The sequence below is a fragment of the Leptonychotes weddellii genome, chromosome X (genome assembly GCF_054177405.1).
Source record: "Leptonychotes weddellii isolate Sample4059 chromosome X, ASM5417740v2, whole genome shotgun sequence".
Classification (NCBI taxonomy): Eukaryota; Metazoa; Chordata; class Mammalia; order Carnivora; family Phocidae; genus Leptonychotes; species Leptonychotes weddellii.
The window spans coordinates 642,094-658,414 of NC_138385.1; the positions used below are offsets into that span (position 1 = coordinate 642,094).

General features: G+C 39.4%; 1 protein-coding gene across 11 annotated transcripts in view; it reads left to right on the forward strand.

Annotated features, from left to right (window-relative positions):
- The window catches only part of F8 (coagulation factor VIII), a 133,697-nt gene that overhangs the window by 70,276 nt on the left and 47,100 nt on the right, over positions 1-16,321 (forward strand). For 10 of the 11 annotated variants that reach the window (XM_081807991.1, XM_031031877.2, XM_031031875.2 and 7 more), the window contains 2 exons: positions 839-1,048; positions 8,346-11,424. In XM_081807991.1, coding sequence (XP_081664117.1) covers positions 839-1,048; positions 8,346-11,424 — 3,289 coding nt within the window. Of the gene's footprint in view, positions 1-838; positions 1,049-8,345; positions 11,425-16,321 lie in introns of those variants that run through there. The other variant, XM_031031885.2, reaches the window with a different exon arrangement.

The window sequence follows — 16,321 nt, forward strand, 5'->3', positions numbered from 1 at the left end:
TTTTTTTTTTTTTAAGATTTTATTTATTTATTTGACGGAGGGACACAGCGAGAGAGGGAACACAAGCAAGGGGAGTGGGAGAGGGAGAAGCAGGCTCCCTGCAGAGCAGGGAGCCTGATGTGGGACTCGATCCCAGGACCCTGGGATCATGACCTGAGCCGAAGGCAGTCGCTTAACCGACTGAGCCACCCAGGCGCCCACTTATTTTCTTTTTTAAAAAAGATTTTGTTTATTTATTTGACAGAGAGAGACACAGCGAGAGAGGGAACACAAGCAGGGGGAGTGGGAGAGGGAGAAACAGGCTTCCCGCCGAGCAGGGAGCCCGATGCGGGGCTCCATCCCAGGACCCTGGGATCATGACCTGAGCTGAAGGCAGACGCTTAACGACTGAGCCACCCAGGCGCCCCTTATTACTTATTTTCTAATTGAGAACAGGTTGCCCTTTTATCTCTTAGTACTTCATTGTGCATTTCCTATGAATACAGATATTCTCTTATGTAACCAAAGTGGAATTATGAAATTCAGAAAATTTAACATTGATATAATACATTTATCTAATTGGCAGCCAATATTCCGATTGTATAAATCAGTGCCATCTTTTGTAGTATTTCCTCCGTCCAGTTCATGAAGGGTCAAGGTCTGTGATTCTTCTCACTTTGGGTTTGGGACCTAGCTGATCAAGTATTAATAATCTACTTTTTTTGGAAAGTATAATGCTATCTCTTCTTGGGAATAAGGTAATGGACATAACATATAATTATTTCTAATCATATCATGACAATCTCAAATAATAAATCCGGATACTGCTAAAACCTCTTGCTCCCCATTTCTTTTGCAGGCATCAATGGCTATGTTTTTGACAACTTGCAGCTGTCAGTTTGTTTGCATGAGGTGGCATACTGGTACATTCTAAGTGTTGGAGCACAAACTGACTTCCTGTCTGTCTTCTTCTCTGGATATACCTTCAAACATAAAATGGTCTATGAAGACACACTTACCCTATTCCCATTCTCAGGAGAAACTGTCTTCATGTCAATGGAAAACCCAGGTTAGTTATTTATGTTATTCTTTTTTTAAGATTTTATGTATTTATTTGAGAAAGAGAGAGAGCGGTGGGAAGAGGCAGACGGAGAGGGAGAAGGAGTCCTAAGCAGATTCTGCACTGAGCTTGGAGCCCAACGCAGGGCTCAATCTCATGACCCTGAGATCAGGGCCTGAGCTGAAACCAAGAGTCGGACACCCAACCAACTGAGCCACCCAGGCACCCCAGTTATTTATATTACTCTTTTACTAACAGCTGTGATCACTTCACTAGCCATGCATTTGCTCATATGTGGCCAATACTAAATGGTTCAAGTGATCTTAATAATTGCAAGGCATTTTAATGACAATATATCAGGTATTTAACTTTAAAGTCTTTCCTCTAAAAAGTGCCTTACTTACCATTGGCCAAAATTATAAGTGTGTTTATTAAACTATAGTGGTGAATATACATTTATACATGCAATTAACAGGTGAAGCTAAATATGTTTCTGTGTGCTTTGTGAACTGTGTACTCTTATAAATACCCCCTAGAAGCCTTTGGGAATGCATTGTAATCTCTCTTTGTACACATACCCTCAAACCACTGGGAACCCTTCAGGACGAATGTGGCTGGCAGTTTCTCATCTTCTCTCTCCCTCCATAACCACTGCAAGGCTTTTGAAAGCACCAGCCCTGTGATCAGGAGGAACACTGACCTGGCCTAAATCCAACACAGATTGTTGCTTCAATTATACAGTTTAGTAACAAGTGTTAGGCCACTCTGTGCTCCAGTCCCTCCCACCTCTATCATCTGCAGAGGAAAGCACATAAAACTACCTGCAGATTATAGTTATTCTCTTACATGGAAGGCTTTTCTGGAGATAAAACTCTCATAGGAAAATTTCTGGGGAATAAAAGCCAATCTCATCATATATAAACATATGTTCACCTTTATACCCAGAAACTTATCTTACTTCAAGTACTGTACTTTTGTGGGAAGTGAGTAAAGAAGAACCTGACAGAACTCCAATAATGTCTCTGAAAGTATCTTTTATATTTATGTTTATGTCTTTGTTATCTGTTTTATATCTAATTTGCAAACTCTGAGAACAGAGACCTTGTTTATCTTATTCATCACTGTATCTCTAAAGTTTATAGTTCCTGGCCTATAATAAATGCTTAATAAATATTTTCCCATTAATGAATGAATCAAATATGTACGAAAAGATTATGAAACAGTATGTATAATATGGTTGTAATTGTCTAAGCCAAAGAGAGAAAGTGTCTGTATGTGTATGTGTGTGTGTATAAGCAGAGAAAAAAATATTTTAAATATCAATATTTTGAGAAGCTTTTAAATTATTTTGGTGATCACTTAAATTCTAAAGACAAATTAAAACTCTGCTTTATGTGTCTTGAGGAAAAAATTTTAACAGAATATCACTAATTACAAAGCTCAAGCCAAAGCCGCTAGAGATTTCCTGTGTTCAACATGGTAAAGTCTGATCCCTTTTGTTTATTTTATTGAGGTAAAATTCACCATTTTAACCTTTTAAAAGTATACAATTCAGTGGCTTCCAGTACATTCACAGTGTTGTGCAACTATTACTATTATCTAATTCCAAAATATTTTTATCACCCCAAAGAGACCCTTTACCATTAAGCAGTCACTCCCCATCCCCCCTTTCCTAACAAGCACTAATCTACTTTCTGTCTGTAGGAATTTGCCTCTTCTGAGTATTTCATATAAGTAGAATAATACAATATTTGTCCTTTTGTGTCTGGCTTATTTCATTCAGTGTAATGTTTTCAAGATTCATCCATGTTGTAGTGGGTCTCAATACATCTTTTTATCACTACACACCTCACTTTACACTCTCTGCTTTAACCACACATCACCATAAAAAATAAATGATAATTATATGATGTGATAGAGGTAATCGTATTGTAATATATTAATGTATCAATCCGCTCTGAGGGATTTCTTCTCATGGGGAAAGGAAACAGGAGGACTCTAGCAACTCTAATCACCACCTGAAGACCTCCACAGTCTTCACAGATACTGAAGCCAGCTCACAGAGCTGCTCAGAGTTTAAGCTGTATCTTCTCCCCAAGGATATGATGCTGGCCCTGCTCCCTGGGGCCTAGGCCTCCATAGCACCTGCCATCCTCAGGGCCTGAGGCACCACCACAGTACCCCATCATCCCTGCCCCCAAGCACCAAGCCACCAGAGCACCCCACCCACCAGGGCCTAGGCAGTGGGGCATGCCCCAGAGACCTGGACCCCAGCTAGGACATTGCCCTGTGGTGAAAAGGAAACAAGAGGACCCCAGCCAGCCTCCAACAACTCTCACCGCCACTGCTACCAGACACAGCCTTGGCCACCAAGGGCCTCCCCCTCCATTCTTCACTGACATTAACCTCAGCTGACAGAGCTGCATAGAAATGATGCTACCCTTCCTGTAACTGGACCTGCTGAACCCCACCCACAGGTGAAAGTCACTCCCAATCAAGTCAGTCCATACAGATTGGAGGAGGTGATTGCTCCCTCAAATGTGCAGACATCAAACCTGACACAACCAGAAGAACACAGTAACTTTCCAATGACTGACCCCAGAGAAATGGAAATCTACAAATTGCCTGTAAAGAAACACAAACTTATTATTTTAAGGAAGCTCAGCAAGATATAAGAGAACACAAACAGGCAATTCGATAAAATTAGGAAAATAGTACATTAACAAAATAAGAAGTTCAAAAAAGAGAAATCACTTTAAAAATTCTGGAGCTAAAAAGTACAATGAGTGAAATGGGGGGAAAATACATCAGACTTAATCAAACAGAAGAAAGAATCTGTGAACTCAATAACAAGTCTTTTGAAATTATCCAGTCTGAGAAAAAAAAAAAGGAATGAAGAAAGCCTACAGGACTTAAGGGATACCATTAAATTTTTCCCAAGAAGACATACAAATGGCCAATAGGTATATGAAAAGGTGTTCAAATCACTAATCATCAGTAAATGTAAATCAAAACCAAAATGAGATATCACCTCACATCTGTTAGGATGCCTATTATTAAAAAGACAAGAGATAGCAAGTGCTGGTGAAGATATGGAAAAAAAGGAACCCGCGTGCATTGTTGATGGAATGTAAACTGGTGCAGCCACTCTAGAAAACAATATGAGATTCCTCACAAATTAAAAATGGAATGATCCCGGGGCGCCTGAGTGGCTCAGTCGTTAAGCGTCTGCCTTTGGCTCAGGTCATGATCCCAGCGTCCTGGGATCGAGCCCCGCATCAGGCTCCCTGCTCCGCGGGAAGCCTGCTTCTCCCTCTCCCACTCCCCCTGCTTGTGTTCCCTCTCTTGCTGTGTCTCTCTCTGTCAAATAAATAAAATCTTTAAAAAAAAAAAAAATAGAATGATCCAGCAATCCCACTTCTGAGTATATAGCCAAAGGAAATGAAATCATGATTTCAAAGACATATCTGCACTCCTGTGTTTATTGCAGCATCATTCACAATAGCCAATATATGGAAATAACCTAAGTGCCTATTGATGGATGAATGGATAAAGGAAATGTGATATATATAATGGAATATTATTCAGCCACAAAAAGGAGAAACCACCATTTATGACAATATGGATGAACCTGGAAGGCATTATGCTAAGTGAAATAAGCCAGACAAGGACAAATACTGTATGGAATCACTTATGTGGGAAATCTAAAAAAAAAAAAAAAAGAAGAAAAAGTCAAACTCATGGAAACAGATAGTAGAATGGTGGTTATATCATGTTTTGTAACCTGCTTTGTTTCTTAATGATATATTCAATGTTTTTCTATATATACATCTAATAAATATAGACAAGCATAATTATTTTTAAAAGATTGCTTAATATTCCATACTAGGGATATTGTACTAGCCTTGGATGACCAAAGAGCTCTTGTCTATTGGAGCCTGAGATGTGCTCCTACCTACCTGTGATCAGCTGGGATCTGTCTCTCTGGGTTACTTTGATAAAAACTAATTCCAAGATTGATAACAGCTTACAAAAATAATTAGTTCACTGAAAGCCCCGGTTATATCACTGAGGCAGGAGACTAACTGGTCTATATATTTGTAAGTCTCTAACTTGGCTGGGCATCTTATGCCTGTGTCAGAAGTTGGAGGAGGGGATTGGCAGCTGGTGTCTCCAAGGGAATTATAATTCTTTTAATTTTCTTCACAACTGTAACTGTATCTTCTTTCTTATTTTAAATTTTGTACATGTAGAATTTCTTATTTTTATTTGGTTATTTTATTGTTTTTCATTAGAGTCAACTCTTCTTTAAGCTCTTGGGTTGAGATTTAATTAATTATAATGTTTTAAATTAACTTTTATTCATGCGTGTAATACAAAAAGTTGTTCTCATTACAAAATTTCAACAAGTACAGATATAACTTTTTTAAACTACTATTCCCAATCCCAGGCTCTTCTCAGAGTTTGGTGTATGTCATTCCAAACCTGCTTATGGAGTTTCATTTTCCCTTTTCTCGGTCAGTTACTGTCCTTCTTAGGAAAAAAAAGGAACTGGTTATGTCTAAGTTATAACAGTAGAATTTTAAGAGTCAAAGACCTTATTTAAATTACTCATTTCAGCTCCAGTCCTAGTCTACTCTGACCCAACATGGTTTTTTTTCCTTCAAATTTTTATTTAAATTCTAGTTAGTTAGCATATAGGGTAACATTGGTTTCAGGAGTAGAATTCAGGGGCACCTGGGTGGCTCAATCAGTTGAGCGTCTGACTCTTGGTTTCAGCTCAGGTCATGATCTCAGGATGAGATCAAGCCCTGCAATGGGTCCGTGCTTACCACAGAATCTGGTTGTCTCTCTCCCTCTTCCCCTCCCCCTGCTTGCTCTCTCTCAAATAAATAAATAAAATCTTTTTAAAAAGGAGTAGAATTCAGTGATTCATCACTTACATACAACACCTAGTGCTTATCACAAGTGCCTCCTTAATACCTGTCAGTCATCTAGCCCATCTCCCACCCACCTCCCTCCATCAACCCTCAGTTGTTCTCTATAGTTTCTTATGGTTTGTTTGCCTCCCTCTCTTTTTCCCCCTCCCATATGTTCATCTGTTTTGTTTCTTAAATTCCACATGAGTGAAATCATATGATATTTGTCTTTCTCTGACTGACTTATTTCACTTACCATAATGCACCCTAGCTCCATCCATGTCATTGTGAGTGGCAAGATTTCATTCTTTTTGATGGCTGAGTAATATTCCATTGTGTATGTATACCACATCTTCTTTATCCATTCATCTGTCAGTGGACATGTGGGTCTGTCCATAGTTTGGCTATTGTTGATAGTACTGCCATGAGCATCAGGGTACGTGTAGCCCTTTGAATCTGTCTTTTTGTATCCTTTGACCTAACCTAGTTTTACACCATCAAAAATATCCTTTAAATGTTATGAAATTAGGCTCCCAATCCACAAACATATGTTCACTATGGAATCAAATAGGATTTCATTTCTTATTTTTATAACTTGTTTAATTGAAACTTCTAATTGTTTTACTGTTCTTATTATAATGTTTTCCCTTTGGTTATTCTCTTTTTTTTTTTTTTCACGAGTTTTATCATACAGTGTATTCTTTTTACTTAGAGACTGACCTCCTGGACCCATGCATCCTCATCCAGTCTGGGCTGGTTCTTTCTAGAATTGACTGAGTATCAGTTATTAACTTGGGACTTTTCTTCATCCTTCTTCAGCATAGGTGCCTCTTTCCTGGATCCCATGTCATCCTGTTTTTTAAATATACAATATACTCCTTTGTTTTGAAAACACACTTTCATCACTTCCTGAGAGTGGTTGCTTTAGAAGTAGATTTTCTAAATCTTTGTATGATAGAAAATGTATTCTCATTTCCCATTTGATTATCTGGCTGCACACAGAGTGCAATGTGCATTAATTCTGAAATGCATTTGACCATAAAAACCTTTTCCATGGGCATCCCATTATCTTATAGGTGTCTATGGAAATATTCTTGGGGGAAAGTTTTCCCTTTGAGGGAAAGCTGGATTCAGTTAAGATTTTGCTTGCAAATGTCATGCAAGATGATGAGACTGTTAAGGTACCTGATGGGTTGCTTGGTAAATGTGTATTTTTTTTAACTTATGTTTATGTATCTACTTTACCACTATGAAATTCTTTCACTTGAATAATCCTGTTCATAGTAGAAATTAATATTGCTAGCCCTGTAGTGGAATTTTATATTATGTGTATCCTAAACCTAAGTCCTACTCCCTTGTGCTTACTTATCCTGCAAATTGATGACAGTGGAAGCTAGTCATTGTGTTATATGATTTGAATACTTTATATGATAGGATAGATGCTATTAGCCTCATTTATAAATTAGAAAACTGGAGCTCAGAGAGCTCAGTTGACTTGCTCAAAGTCACACAGCTGGTAAATGGTAGAGCTAGAATTTAAACCCAGGCAATCCGACTCTGAGAACCTGTGCCATAGCTAGCCTACATAAAGTTTCATGAATTAAGTCATTATCATCATCAAAGAGTTCTGTGTGGGGGAGTCTGGGTGGCTCAGTCAGTTAAGCATCCTACTCTTGGTTTCAGCTCAGGTCATGATCTCAGGGTGGTAAGATCGAGCCCCATGTCGGGCCCTGCACTCAGCACCAAGTCTCCTTGAGATTCTTTCCCCTTCCTTCTCCCTCCCCCTGTGCTCCTCCCCCAGCTCACATGCACACTTTCTCTAAAATAAAAAAAATAAATCTTTTTAAAAAAAGATTTCTGTGTGACTATTAAGACTCCACTATTGGGGGCGCCTGGGTAGCTCAGTCAATTCAACATCTGCCTTCGGCTCAGGTCATGGTCTCAGGGTCCTGGGATCGAGCTCTGCATCAGGCTCCCTGCTTGCAGGTAGTCTGCCTCTCCCTCTCCCTCTGCCCCTCCCCCCCCAGCTCATGCTTGCGTGCTCTCTCTCTCTCTCTCAAATAAATAAATAAAATCTATTTTAAAAAAAGACTCTCTACTAATGTGTATGTTAATTACATTTCTCCATTTTTATCCCAATATCCATTTTTAATCAAAGGCCTTTCTTGTAATTACAGACAGATATACCCAATAGCAGCAATGCAAAAACCACTTTCACTACCATTGTTGGACTGTTTTTGTGCCAGGGATTTTACCTGATGACCTGTAATAAAATGATACTGACTAGTATTTTTTCATTATCTGGGAATAGAAGAGAACCACTAATACAGAACTTGCTTGGGACCTGGGTTGTAAGTAACCAGAGTCTTATTCTTCCTCATCTCCAGGTCTGTGGGTTCTGGGGTGCCACAACTCAGACTTTCGGAACAAAGGCATGACAGCCTTACTGAAGGTTTCTAGTTGTAACAGGAACATTGGTGATTATTATGAGGACACATATGAAGATGTTCCAATTTCCTTGCTGAATGAAAACAATGTCATTGCACCCAGAAGCTTCTCCCAGAAGTCAAGGCATCCTAGCACCAAGCAAAAGCAATTCAAAGCCACCACAACTCCAGAAAATGACATAGAGAAGATTGACCCTCAGTCTGCAGAAAGAACACCGCTGCTTAAAGCACAGAGTGTCTCCTCTCGTGATTTGTTGATGCTGCTGGGACAGAATCCTACTCCACATGGATTATTCTTATCTGATCTCCAAGAAGCCACACATGAAGCTGATGGTTATTTACTTGGAGCAATAGAAGGAAACAAGGCCCCATCTGAAGTGGCAAGTCTCAGACCAGAGCTCCATCACAGTGGGGACAGAGTATTTACTCCTAAGCCAGAACTGCAATTAAGATTAAATGAGAATTTGGGGACAACTGTAACAGTAGAGTTGAATAAACCTGATTTAAAGATTTCTAGTTCATCAGACAGTCTAATGACTTCACCAACAATTCCATCAGACAAGTTGGCAGCAAGTCCTGAAAAGACAGATTCCTTAGAACCCCCAAATATGTCAGTTCACTTTAATAGTCATTTAGGTACCATTGTATTTGGCAAAAATTCATCTCACCTTATTCAGTCTGGTGTACCTTTGGGCTTGAGTGAAGGAGATAATGATTCCAAGTTGTTAGAAGCAGCTTTAATGAATAGTCAAGAAAGTTCACTGGGAGAAAATGTATTATCAATGGAGAGTAATAGGTTATTTAAAGAAGAAAGAGTTCGTGGACCTGCTTCATTAATCAAAGATAATGCTTTATTCAAAGTTAATATCTCTTTGGTAAAGACAAACAAGACATCAATTAACTCAACAATTAATAGAAAGACTCATGTTGATGTCCCAACATTATTTATTGAGAACAGTACATCAGTCTGGCAAGATGCTATATTAGAAAGTAATACTGAGTTACAAGAAGTGACTTCTTTGATTCATAATGAAACATTTATGGACAGAAATATTACAGCTTTGGGGCTAAATCATGTGTCAAATAAAACCACTTCATCAAAAAATGTGGAAATGGCCCACCAAAGAAAAGAAGGCCCTGTGCCACTAGGTACAGAAAATCCAGATCTATCATTCTTCAAGATACCGTTCTTGCCAGATTCAGCAAATTGGTTAAAAAGGACCCATGGCAAGAACTCCCTAAGCTCTGAGCAAAGGCCCAGTCCAAAACAATTAACATCTTTAGGATCAGAAAAATCTGTGAAAGATAAGAATTTTTTGTCAGAGGAGAAAGTGGTAATAGGAGAGGATGAATTTACAAAGGACATAGGACTCAAAGAGATTATTTTTCCAAAGAGCAAGAGCATATTTTTTACTAATTTGGCTAATGTCCAAGAAAATGATACATACAATCAAGAAAAAAAATCTCAGGAAGAGATAGAAAGAAAGGAAAAATTAACCCAAGAGAATATGGTTTTGCCTCAGGTATATACAGTGATTGGCACTAAGAATTTCCTGAAGAACCTTTTCTTACTAAGCACTAAGCAAAATGTAGAAGGTTTAGATGAGCAGCCATATACTCCAATACTTCAAGACACCAGGTCATTAAATGATTCAGCACATAGAGACGGGATTCACATGGCCAACTTCTCAAAAATAAGGGAAGAAGCAAACTTGGGAGGCCTGGGAAATCAAACAAAGCAAATGGTAGAGGGATTTCCAAGCACTACAAGGATGTCTCCTAATCCAAGTCAGCATCTTATCACTCAACGTGGTAAGCGGGCTTTGAAAGAACCCAGACTCTCACTAGAAGAAATAAAATTTGAAAGGTGGGTAATTTTGAATGACACCTCAACCCAGTGGTCCAAAAACATGAACCATTTGACCCAGGGCACCCTCACAAAGATAGAGTACAATGAGAAAGAAAAAAGAGCCATTACTCAGTCCCTCCTATCAGATTGTTCTATGAGGATTCATGGCCTTATTCAAATGAATGATTCTGCATTACCTATTGCAAAAGTATCAGCATTTCCATCAATTAGACATACAGATCTGACCAAGATCCCATCCCAAGACAACTCCTCTCATCTTCCAGCATCAGCCTGTAATTATACCTTTAGGGAGAGGAGTTCTAGGGTCCAAGAAAGGAGTCATTTCTTACAAGAAGCCAAAAGAAATAACCTTTCTTTAGCCTTCCTAACCTTAGAAATGATTGGAGGTCAAGGAAAGTTCAGCTCCATGGGGAAAAGTGCCACAAACCAACCCCCGTACAAGAAACTTGAAAACACTCTTCTCTTGAAACCAGGCTTGTCTAAAACATCTGGCAAAGTTGAATTACTGCCTAAAGTTCATGTTCATCAAGACTCTTTACCTACAAAAACTAGCAATGATTCTCCTGGCCACCTGGATCTCATGGAAAAGATCTTTCTTCAGAAAACACAGGGACCTATTAAATTGAATAAAACAAATAGACCTGGAAAAGTGCCCTTTCTGAAATGGGCAACAGAAAGCTCTGAGAAGATTCCCTCCAAGCTGCTGGGTCCCCTTGCTTGGGATAACCACTCTGCTACCCAGATACCAAGAGAAGAGTGGAAATCCCAAAAGAAGTCACAGAAAAACACAGCTTTTAAGAGAAAGGACACCATTTTGCCCCTGGGCCCTTGTGAAAATAATCATTCAATAACAGCAATAAATGAAGAACAAGATAAGCCCCAAAGAGAAGCCACCTGGGCAAAGCAAGGAGGGACTGGAAGGTTGTGCTCTCAAAACCCACCAGTCTCAAAACGCCATCAAAGGGAAATAACCCTTAGTACTCTTCAGCCAGAGGAAGACAAATTTGAGTATGATGACACCTTCTCAATTGAAATGAAGAGAGAAGATTTTGACATCTATGGTGAAGATGAAAATCAGGGCCTCCGCAGCTTTCAAAAGAGAACACGACACTATTTCATTGCTGCAGTGGAGCGTCTCTGGGATTATGGGTGAGTAAGAAACAGGTATGGGTGCATTGATCATTCCTCTGTCCTGCTAGTGCAACATTTGACTTTACCAGGTGCTGAAATAATAGAAAAGGCACAGCTTATCTGCAGGAATGAGACTCCAAAGATTGCTTAAAAAGGAAGGAAGAACCCTGAGATCCAGGTAGCAAAGTCTAGATGAAGCTAAGGAGTAAATAGGAGGTTAGATGATGACACCAACAATGAAAGACAATGATAAATCCAGAAGGCATGAAACTCTTACTCTAGTGAGATGGAGGAGAAAGGGGGCTTACAAAAGGGTACAGGAATCAGGGTCAAGAAGCATCAATGGGAAGCAGGAAGGAAGTCAACCTTATGAGCTGCAGGAGTAGTCTTAGTCTTGTGAAAAGGTTCTGAGAGAGGCAGGAGGAAGAAGTGAAGTGTGTGGTGAAGAGGTTGAGGATGCAGAGAAAGTTGTTTTCCATGGTACTGGGGATCCAGGGAGCAAAGTGGGAGGATGTGGTTGTTAGGGGAGCAGAGGGAGGTTGGGCAAGGAAGAGAAAGCGCAGAGAAATTTGGAAGACAAGGAGACAGATGCTTAGGTGGCTCAGTCAGTTAAGCATCTGCCTTCAGCTCAGGTCATGATCCCAGGGTCCTGGGATTGAACCCCGCATCGGGCTCCTTCCTCAGCAGGGGAGTCTGCTTCTCCCTCTCCCTCTGCCTGCCGCTCCCCCTGCTTGTGTTCTCTCTCTGTCTGACAAATAAATCTTTTAAAAAAAATAAAATAAAATAAACTTAAGGAGAGTCAGTCAGTCAACAAATAATTTTTATTGAGCACCTACTTTATGCCAGACACATTTGTAGACACTGGGGTACAGTAAAGAAGAAGCTTACATTCATTTGGGGAGAGCAAGAGATAATTAGTAGAAAAATAAATAGGGAAATCTTGATGGTGCTATTCAAAAGACAGAATCAAATAATATGATAGAGAGTGACTGGAGGTGTTACTTTAGCTGTGGTGGTCAGAGAAATCCTCTTTGTGGAATTGAGACCTAAATGATGATAAGAGGACAGCTGATGGAGCTCTGAGAGATGTTTCCAAGCAGAGGGAATAGAAAATACAAAGGCCCTGTGAATGGAACAAATCTGAGGAACAAAAAAGGACCAGTATGACTGGAGTACAGCAAAAACTGGGGGGAGGGGTTTATGGGAGACAAGGTAGTAAAGATGAGTAGTGGTCAGATAATAGAGGTCCTAGAGGAAGGTTAGGTGCCCTCTTCATTACTCATTGTCACTGTCTGACCTTGCTCTCTACCTCAAATGGTCCCTTATTGCTGCATAGCAACTATAGAATATTTCCCTAGTCTACTGACTTTCCCACTGTCCTGGACCCCTTTCTTACATTTTCTACTTTTTCCTTAAATCTCCAACCCCTTTAACCCATTCTCCAACAGCCCTTCTCATTCATAGCTAATGCTTGTGCAGTGAACCTCCAGACTCCCAACACATTTATTGACATCTGTAACTATATACTGTCTTCATGCTTATGACAATAAATAGACTATGCACCTAAGGCCAACCTCTCCAGTTTCCTAGTCAACCATCTCCAGCTTTCCATTACAGTGCATTTTCATCTTATTCAATACTCAGTTCATAATCAAATTCTGGTTGTTTTTTGAAATTAAAGCCAATTGGATTCTTTGATGGATTAGATGTGGTTGTGAGAGAAAAAGATGAGTTAGGAATAACTTCAGTGTTTAGAGTAACTAAAAAGAAGGAATGGTCATTGACTGCCAAGGAAAAGGCTGGACAAACAGCAGGTTTTGGGAAGGGGCAGAAATTAAGAGACTACTTTTGTACATGGTAAGGTAGGGAGGTTATATGTGAATCTCAAGTTCAAAGAAGATATCTGAGATGGAGATATACAATTGGATTTTATCTGCATAAGAATAGACCATCATGAGAATGAATGTAAACAGAAAAGAGGAGAGTTCAAAGAACTAATACCCAGAGCAGTCTAACATTTAAAGGTCAGGGAAATGAAGAACCAGTGAAGTTGAAAGAGAAAGATTGGCATGAGGTTAGTAGAAAAATGAAGGAAAATTGGTGTCAGAGAGACCAGGTGAGAACACACATCAAGGATGGAGTAATCAACTATCATATACTACTGAGAGTTCAACTAAGATGAGGACTGAGAATTAGTAATGTAAAGACCAACAGTGGCCTTGAAAATGTAGTTTTTATGGAATAATAGAGATAAAAGACTTTTTGGAGTGGTTTAAAGAAAGAATAGGTGGAAAAGAATCCAGCTATTTCTCTCCATCTCAGTGGCTACCATTCTGGTCTAAATCATCCTCAATTCTCACCCAAATTATTGTAATAGCCTCTTAACTAGACTTGCAGCTTCCAGCGTGGCCCTTTTCCAAACACAGCAGCTAAAGCAAATTTTCAAATTGTGATTCTGATTATTGTTCTCTGCTCCAAACCTTCCAGTGGATTTCCTTCTCACCCTTAGTAAATTCCAAAGCCCTCATCATGGCCTTCAAGTTTCTGAGATTTGACCCTCTGAAACCTCTCTGATCTCTTCTACCATTGTTTCTTGCTCACTCTGTTCCAGCCACACTGGCTTCATTGTTCTTCCTCAAATGCAAAAAATGTATACCTTTCTATAGGCCTTTGCACTTTGTGTCTCATCCTCTGATATCCTGCTATTCATTCTTTCACTTCCTCCAGGTTGCTGCTTAAGTTTCATTTTATCAGGCTTTCCCTGAACACTGTATATACATATAGCTCCTGCCACACTTTTTCAGTGAACTTACTAGCACCTGAAATAGTATACATTTACTTGTCTATTGTCTATGTTCCCCAACTAGAAAGTAAGTTCATTGAGAACACAAATTTTGAAGGTGGTGTTCAATGGTATATCCCCAGAACCTTAAACAGTGCCTGGCATGTGATAGATACTCAAATATCTGTTGAATAAATTAGTAAATGATGGATGTGGGGAGGCAAGAGCAGGTCTTTTTATGTATGTCTGAACTCCAGAGAGTACCAAGTAAACAGTAACACAAGTTCCATGGGCAAGAATAGAGAGGCAGGGAGACCAGTTAAGAGGCGATTGTAATCATCCAGGTAAAAGAAGACAGATTATTTAGACCAAAAGAGTGGTGGTAAAAATCAAAAGAAACAGAAAGATGTTGAGCATAATTTGAGGATAAGCAGACAGGATTTGCTGTTAGATTCAATATGGGGGGAATAGGGAGAAAGGACTCAAAGAAGATTTTTAGTTTTTTTCTTAAGCAACTAGGTGGATGATGGTGACATTTAATGAGATGTGGAAGGCTTGAGATAGAACAGATTTATTTGAGGAAACACTCAAGGGTCTGTTTTGAACATATTTAGTTTGAGACGCCCACTAGACCTCCAGTGGAGATGTTGAATAGGCAGTTGGATATATGAGTCTGGAGTCCAAGGAAGAAGTCCATGCTAAAGATGAATAAATTTGGGAGTTATAAGCATATTGACAGCATTCAGATAAGACTTGTTGGTATTATCAAGAGAGTAAAAGTAGATGTAAACAATGCCCACTTTAAGCTGGGTCCCCAAAGGTCTATATCCTCAAGGTAACAGTAAACCAGTTAACTCACTTCATTGACGCGCAAATTTCTATTCTTAATCATAATTTATGCAAGTCTTGGGTTGGCAGTGCCTGCAGACATCTGCCAGAAGAAAACATAAAACCTCTCAACATCCTAGGCCTCAACTCATTTTCACAAATATTTCAGATACAATGTCCAGAACACAAAGATAAAGGATACAAAACAAAATGAAAAAAATAAATAAGCCACAGAAACAACAGAGAGCCAAAACAAACTCAGAGACTTAAGATCTAGGAATTGTATACAGTTATTAAAACACTTATGCATCATGTAGAAAGAATTGGTGAACTAGTAGGTAAGTAAAATGAAATAGTATGGAATGCAGCATCCAGAGATTTTTTAAATGGAAAATACAAAAGAGATAATAAAAGACTATGGCCAACTGTATTTTCCAAAAATGGATGTGCCAATATGTTCTGTCCTATATGCTCTTGTAAAATATGACCTTGCCATTCTCCAATTCAAGAGGTAAGATGTAGTCCCCCTCCTCTTGATCTGGCCTGGCATTAGGACTCATTTGTGACCAATATAACAGAAATTTGTGACCTATAGATGTGGTGGAAGTGATGCTGGTTCAGAAAATACTGTGTAGCTTACATCTAGTTCTCCTGAGATGCCCTCTCTGGAAGAAGCCCAGCCGCTATGTAAGAAATCTGATTACCCTGGTGCTGTCATGCTGGTGATGTCACATGTAGGCCTTCTGGTCAAGAGTCCCAGAGAGTCTAGCTTTCCATTCTCCACCAAGGCATCAGGCACGTGAGTGAAGCCATTTTGGACCCTCCAGATAAACCCAGATGCCAGCTGAATACCACTGAATCACTACATTTGACACCAGGAGGAGCAAAACTATGACCTAGCCAAGCACTGCTAGAATTCGGACTTAACAGAATTGACAAGTATAATACAATGGTTGCTGTTTTAAGCCATTAAAGTTTTGAATTAGTTTGTGATACAGCAACAGATAACCAGAGGAGACTTAAAGGATAGAGTGTGAAGGATTTACTTATTTTTTTATTTACTTATTTTTAATTGAAATCTCAGAAGGAAAGGAAAGAGTGATTAAAGGAGAAGCTATATTTGAAGAGGTAAGGACTGAATATTTTCCAAAATTAAAAAAAGTCATCAAAGTCAGGAAACGACAGATGTTGGCGGGGATGCGGAGAAAGGGGAACCCTCCTACACTGTTGGTGGGAATGCAAGCTGGTGCAGCCACTCTGCAAAACTGTATGGAGGTTCCTCAAAAAGTTGAAAATAGAGCTACC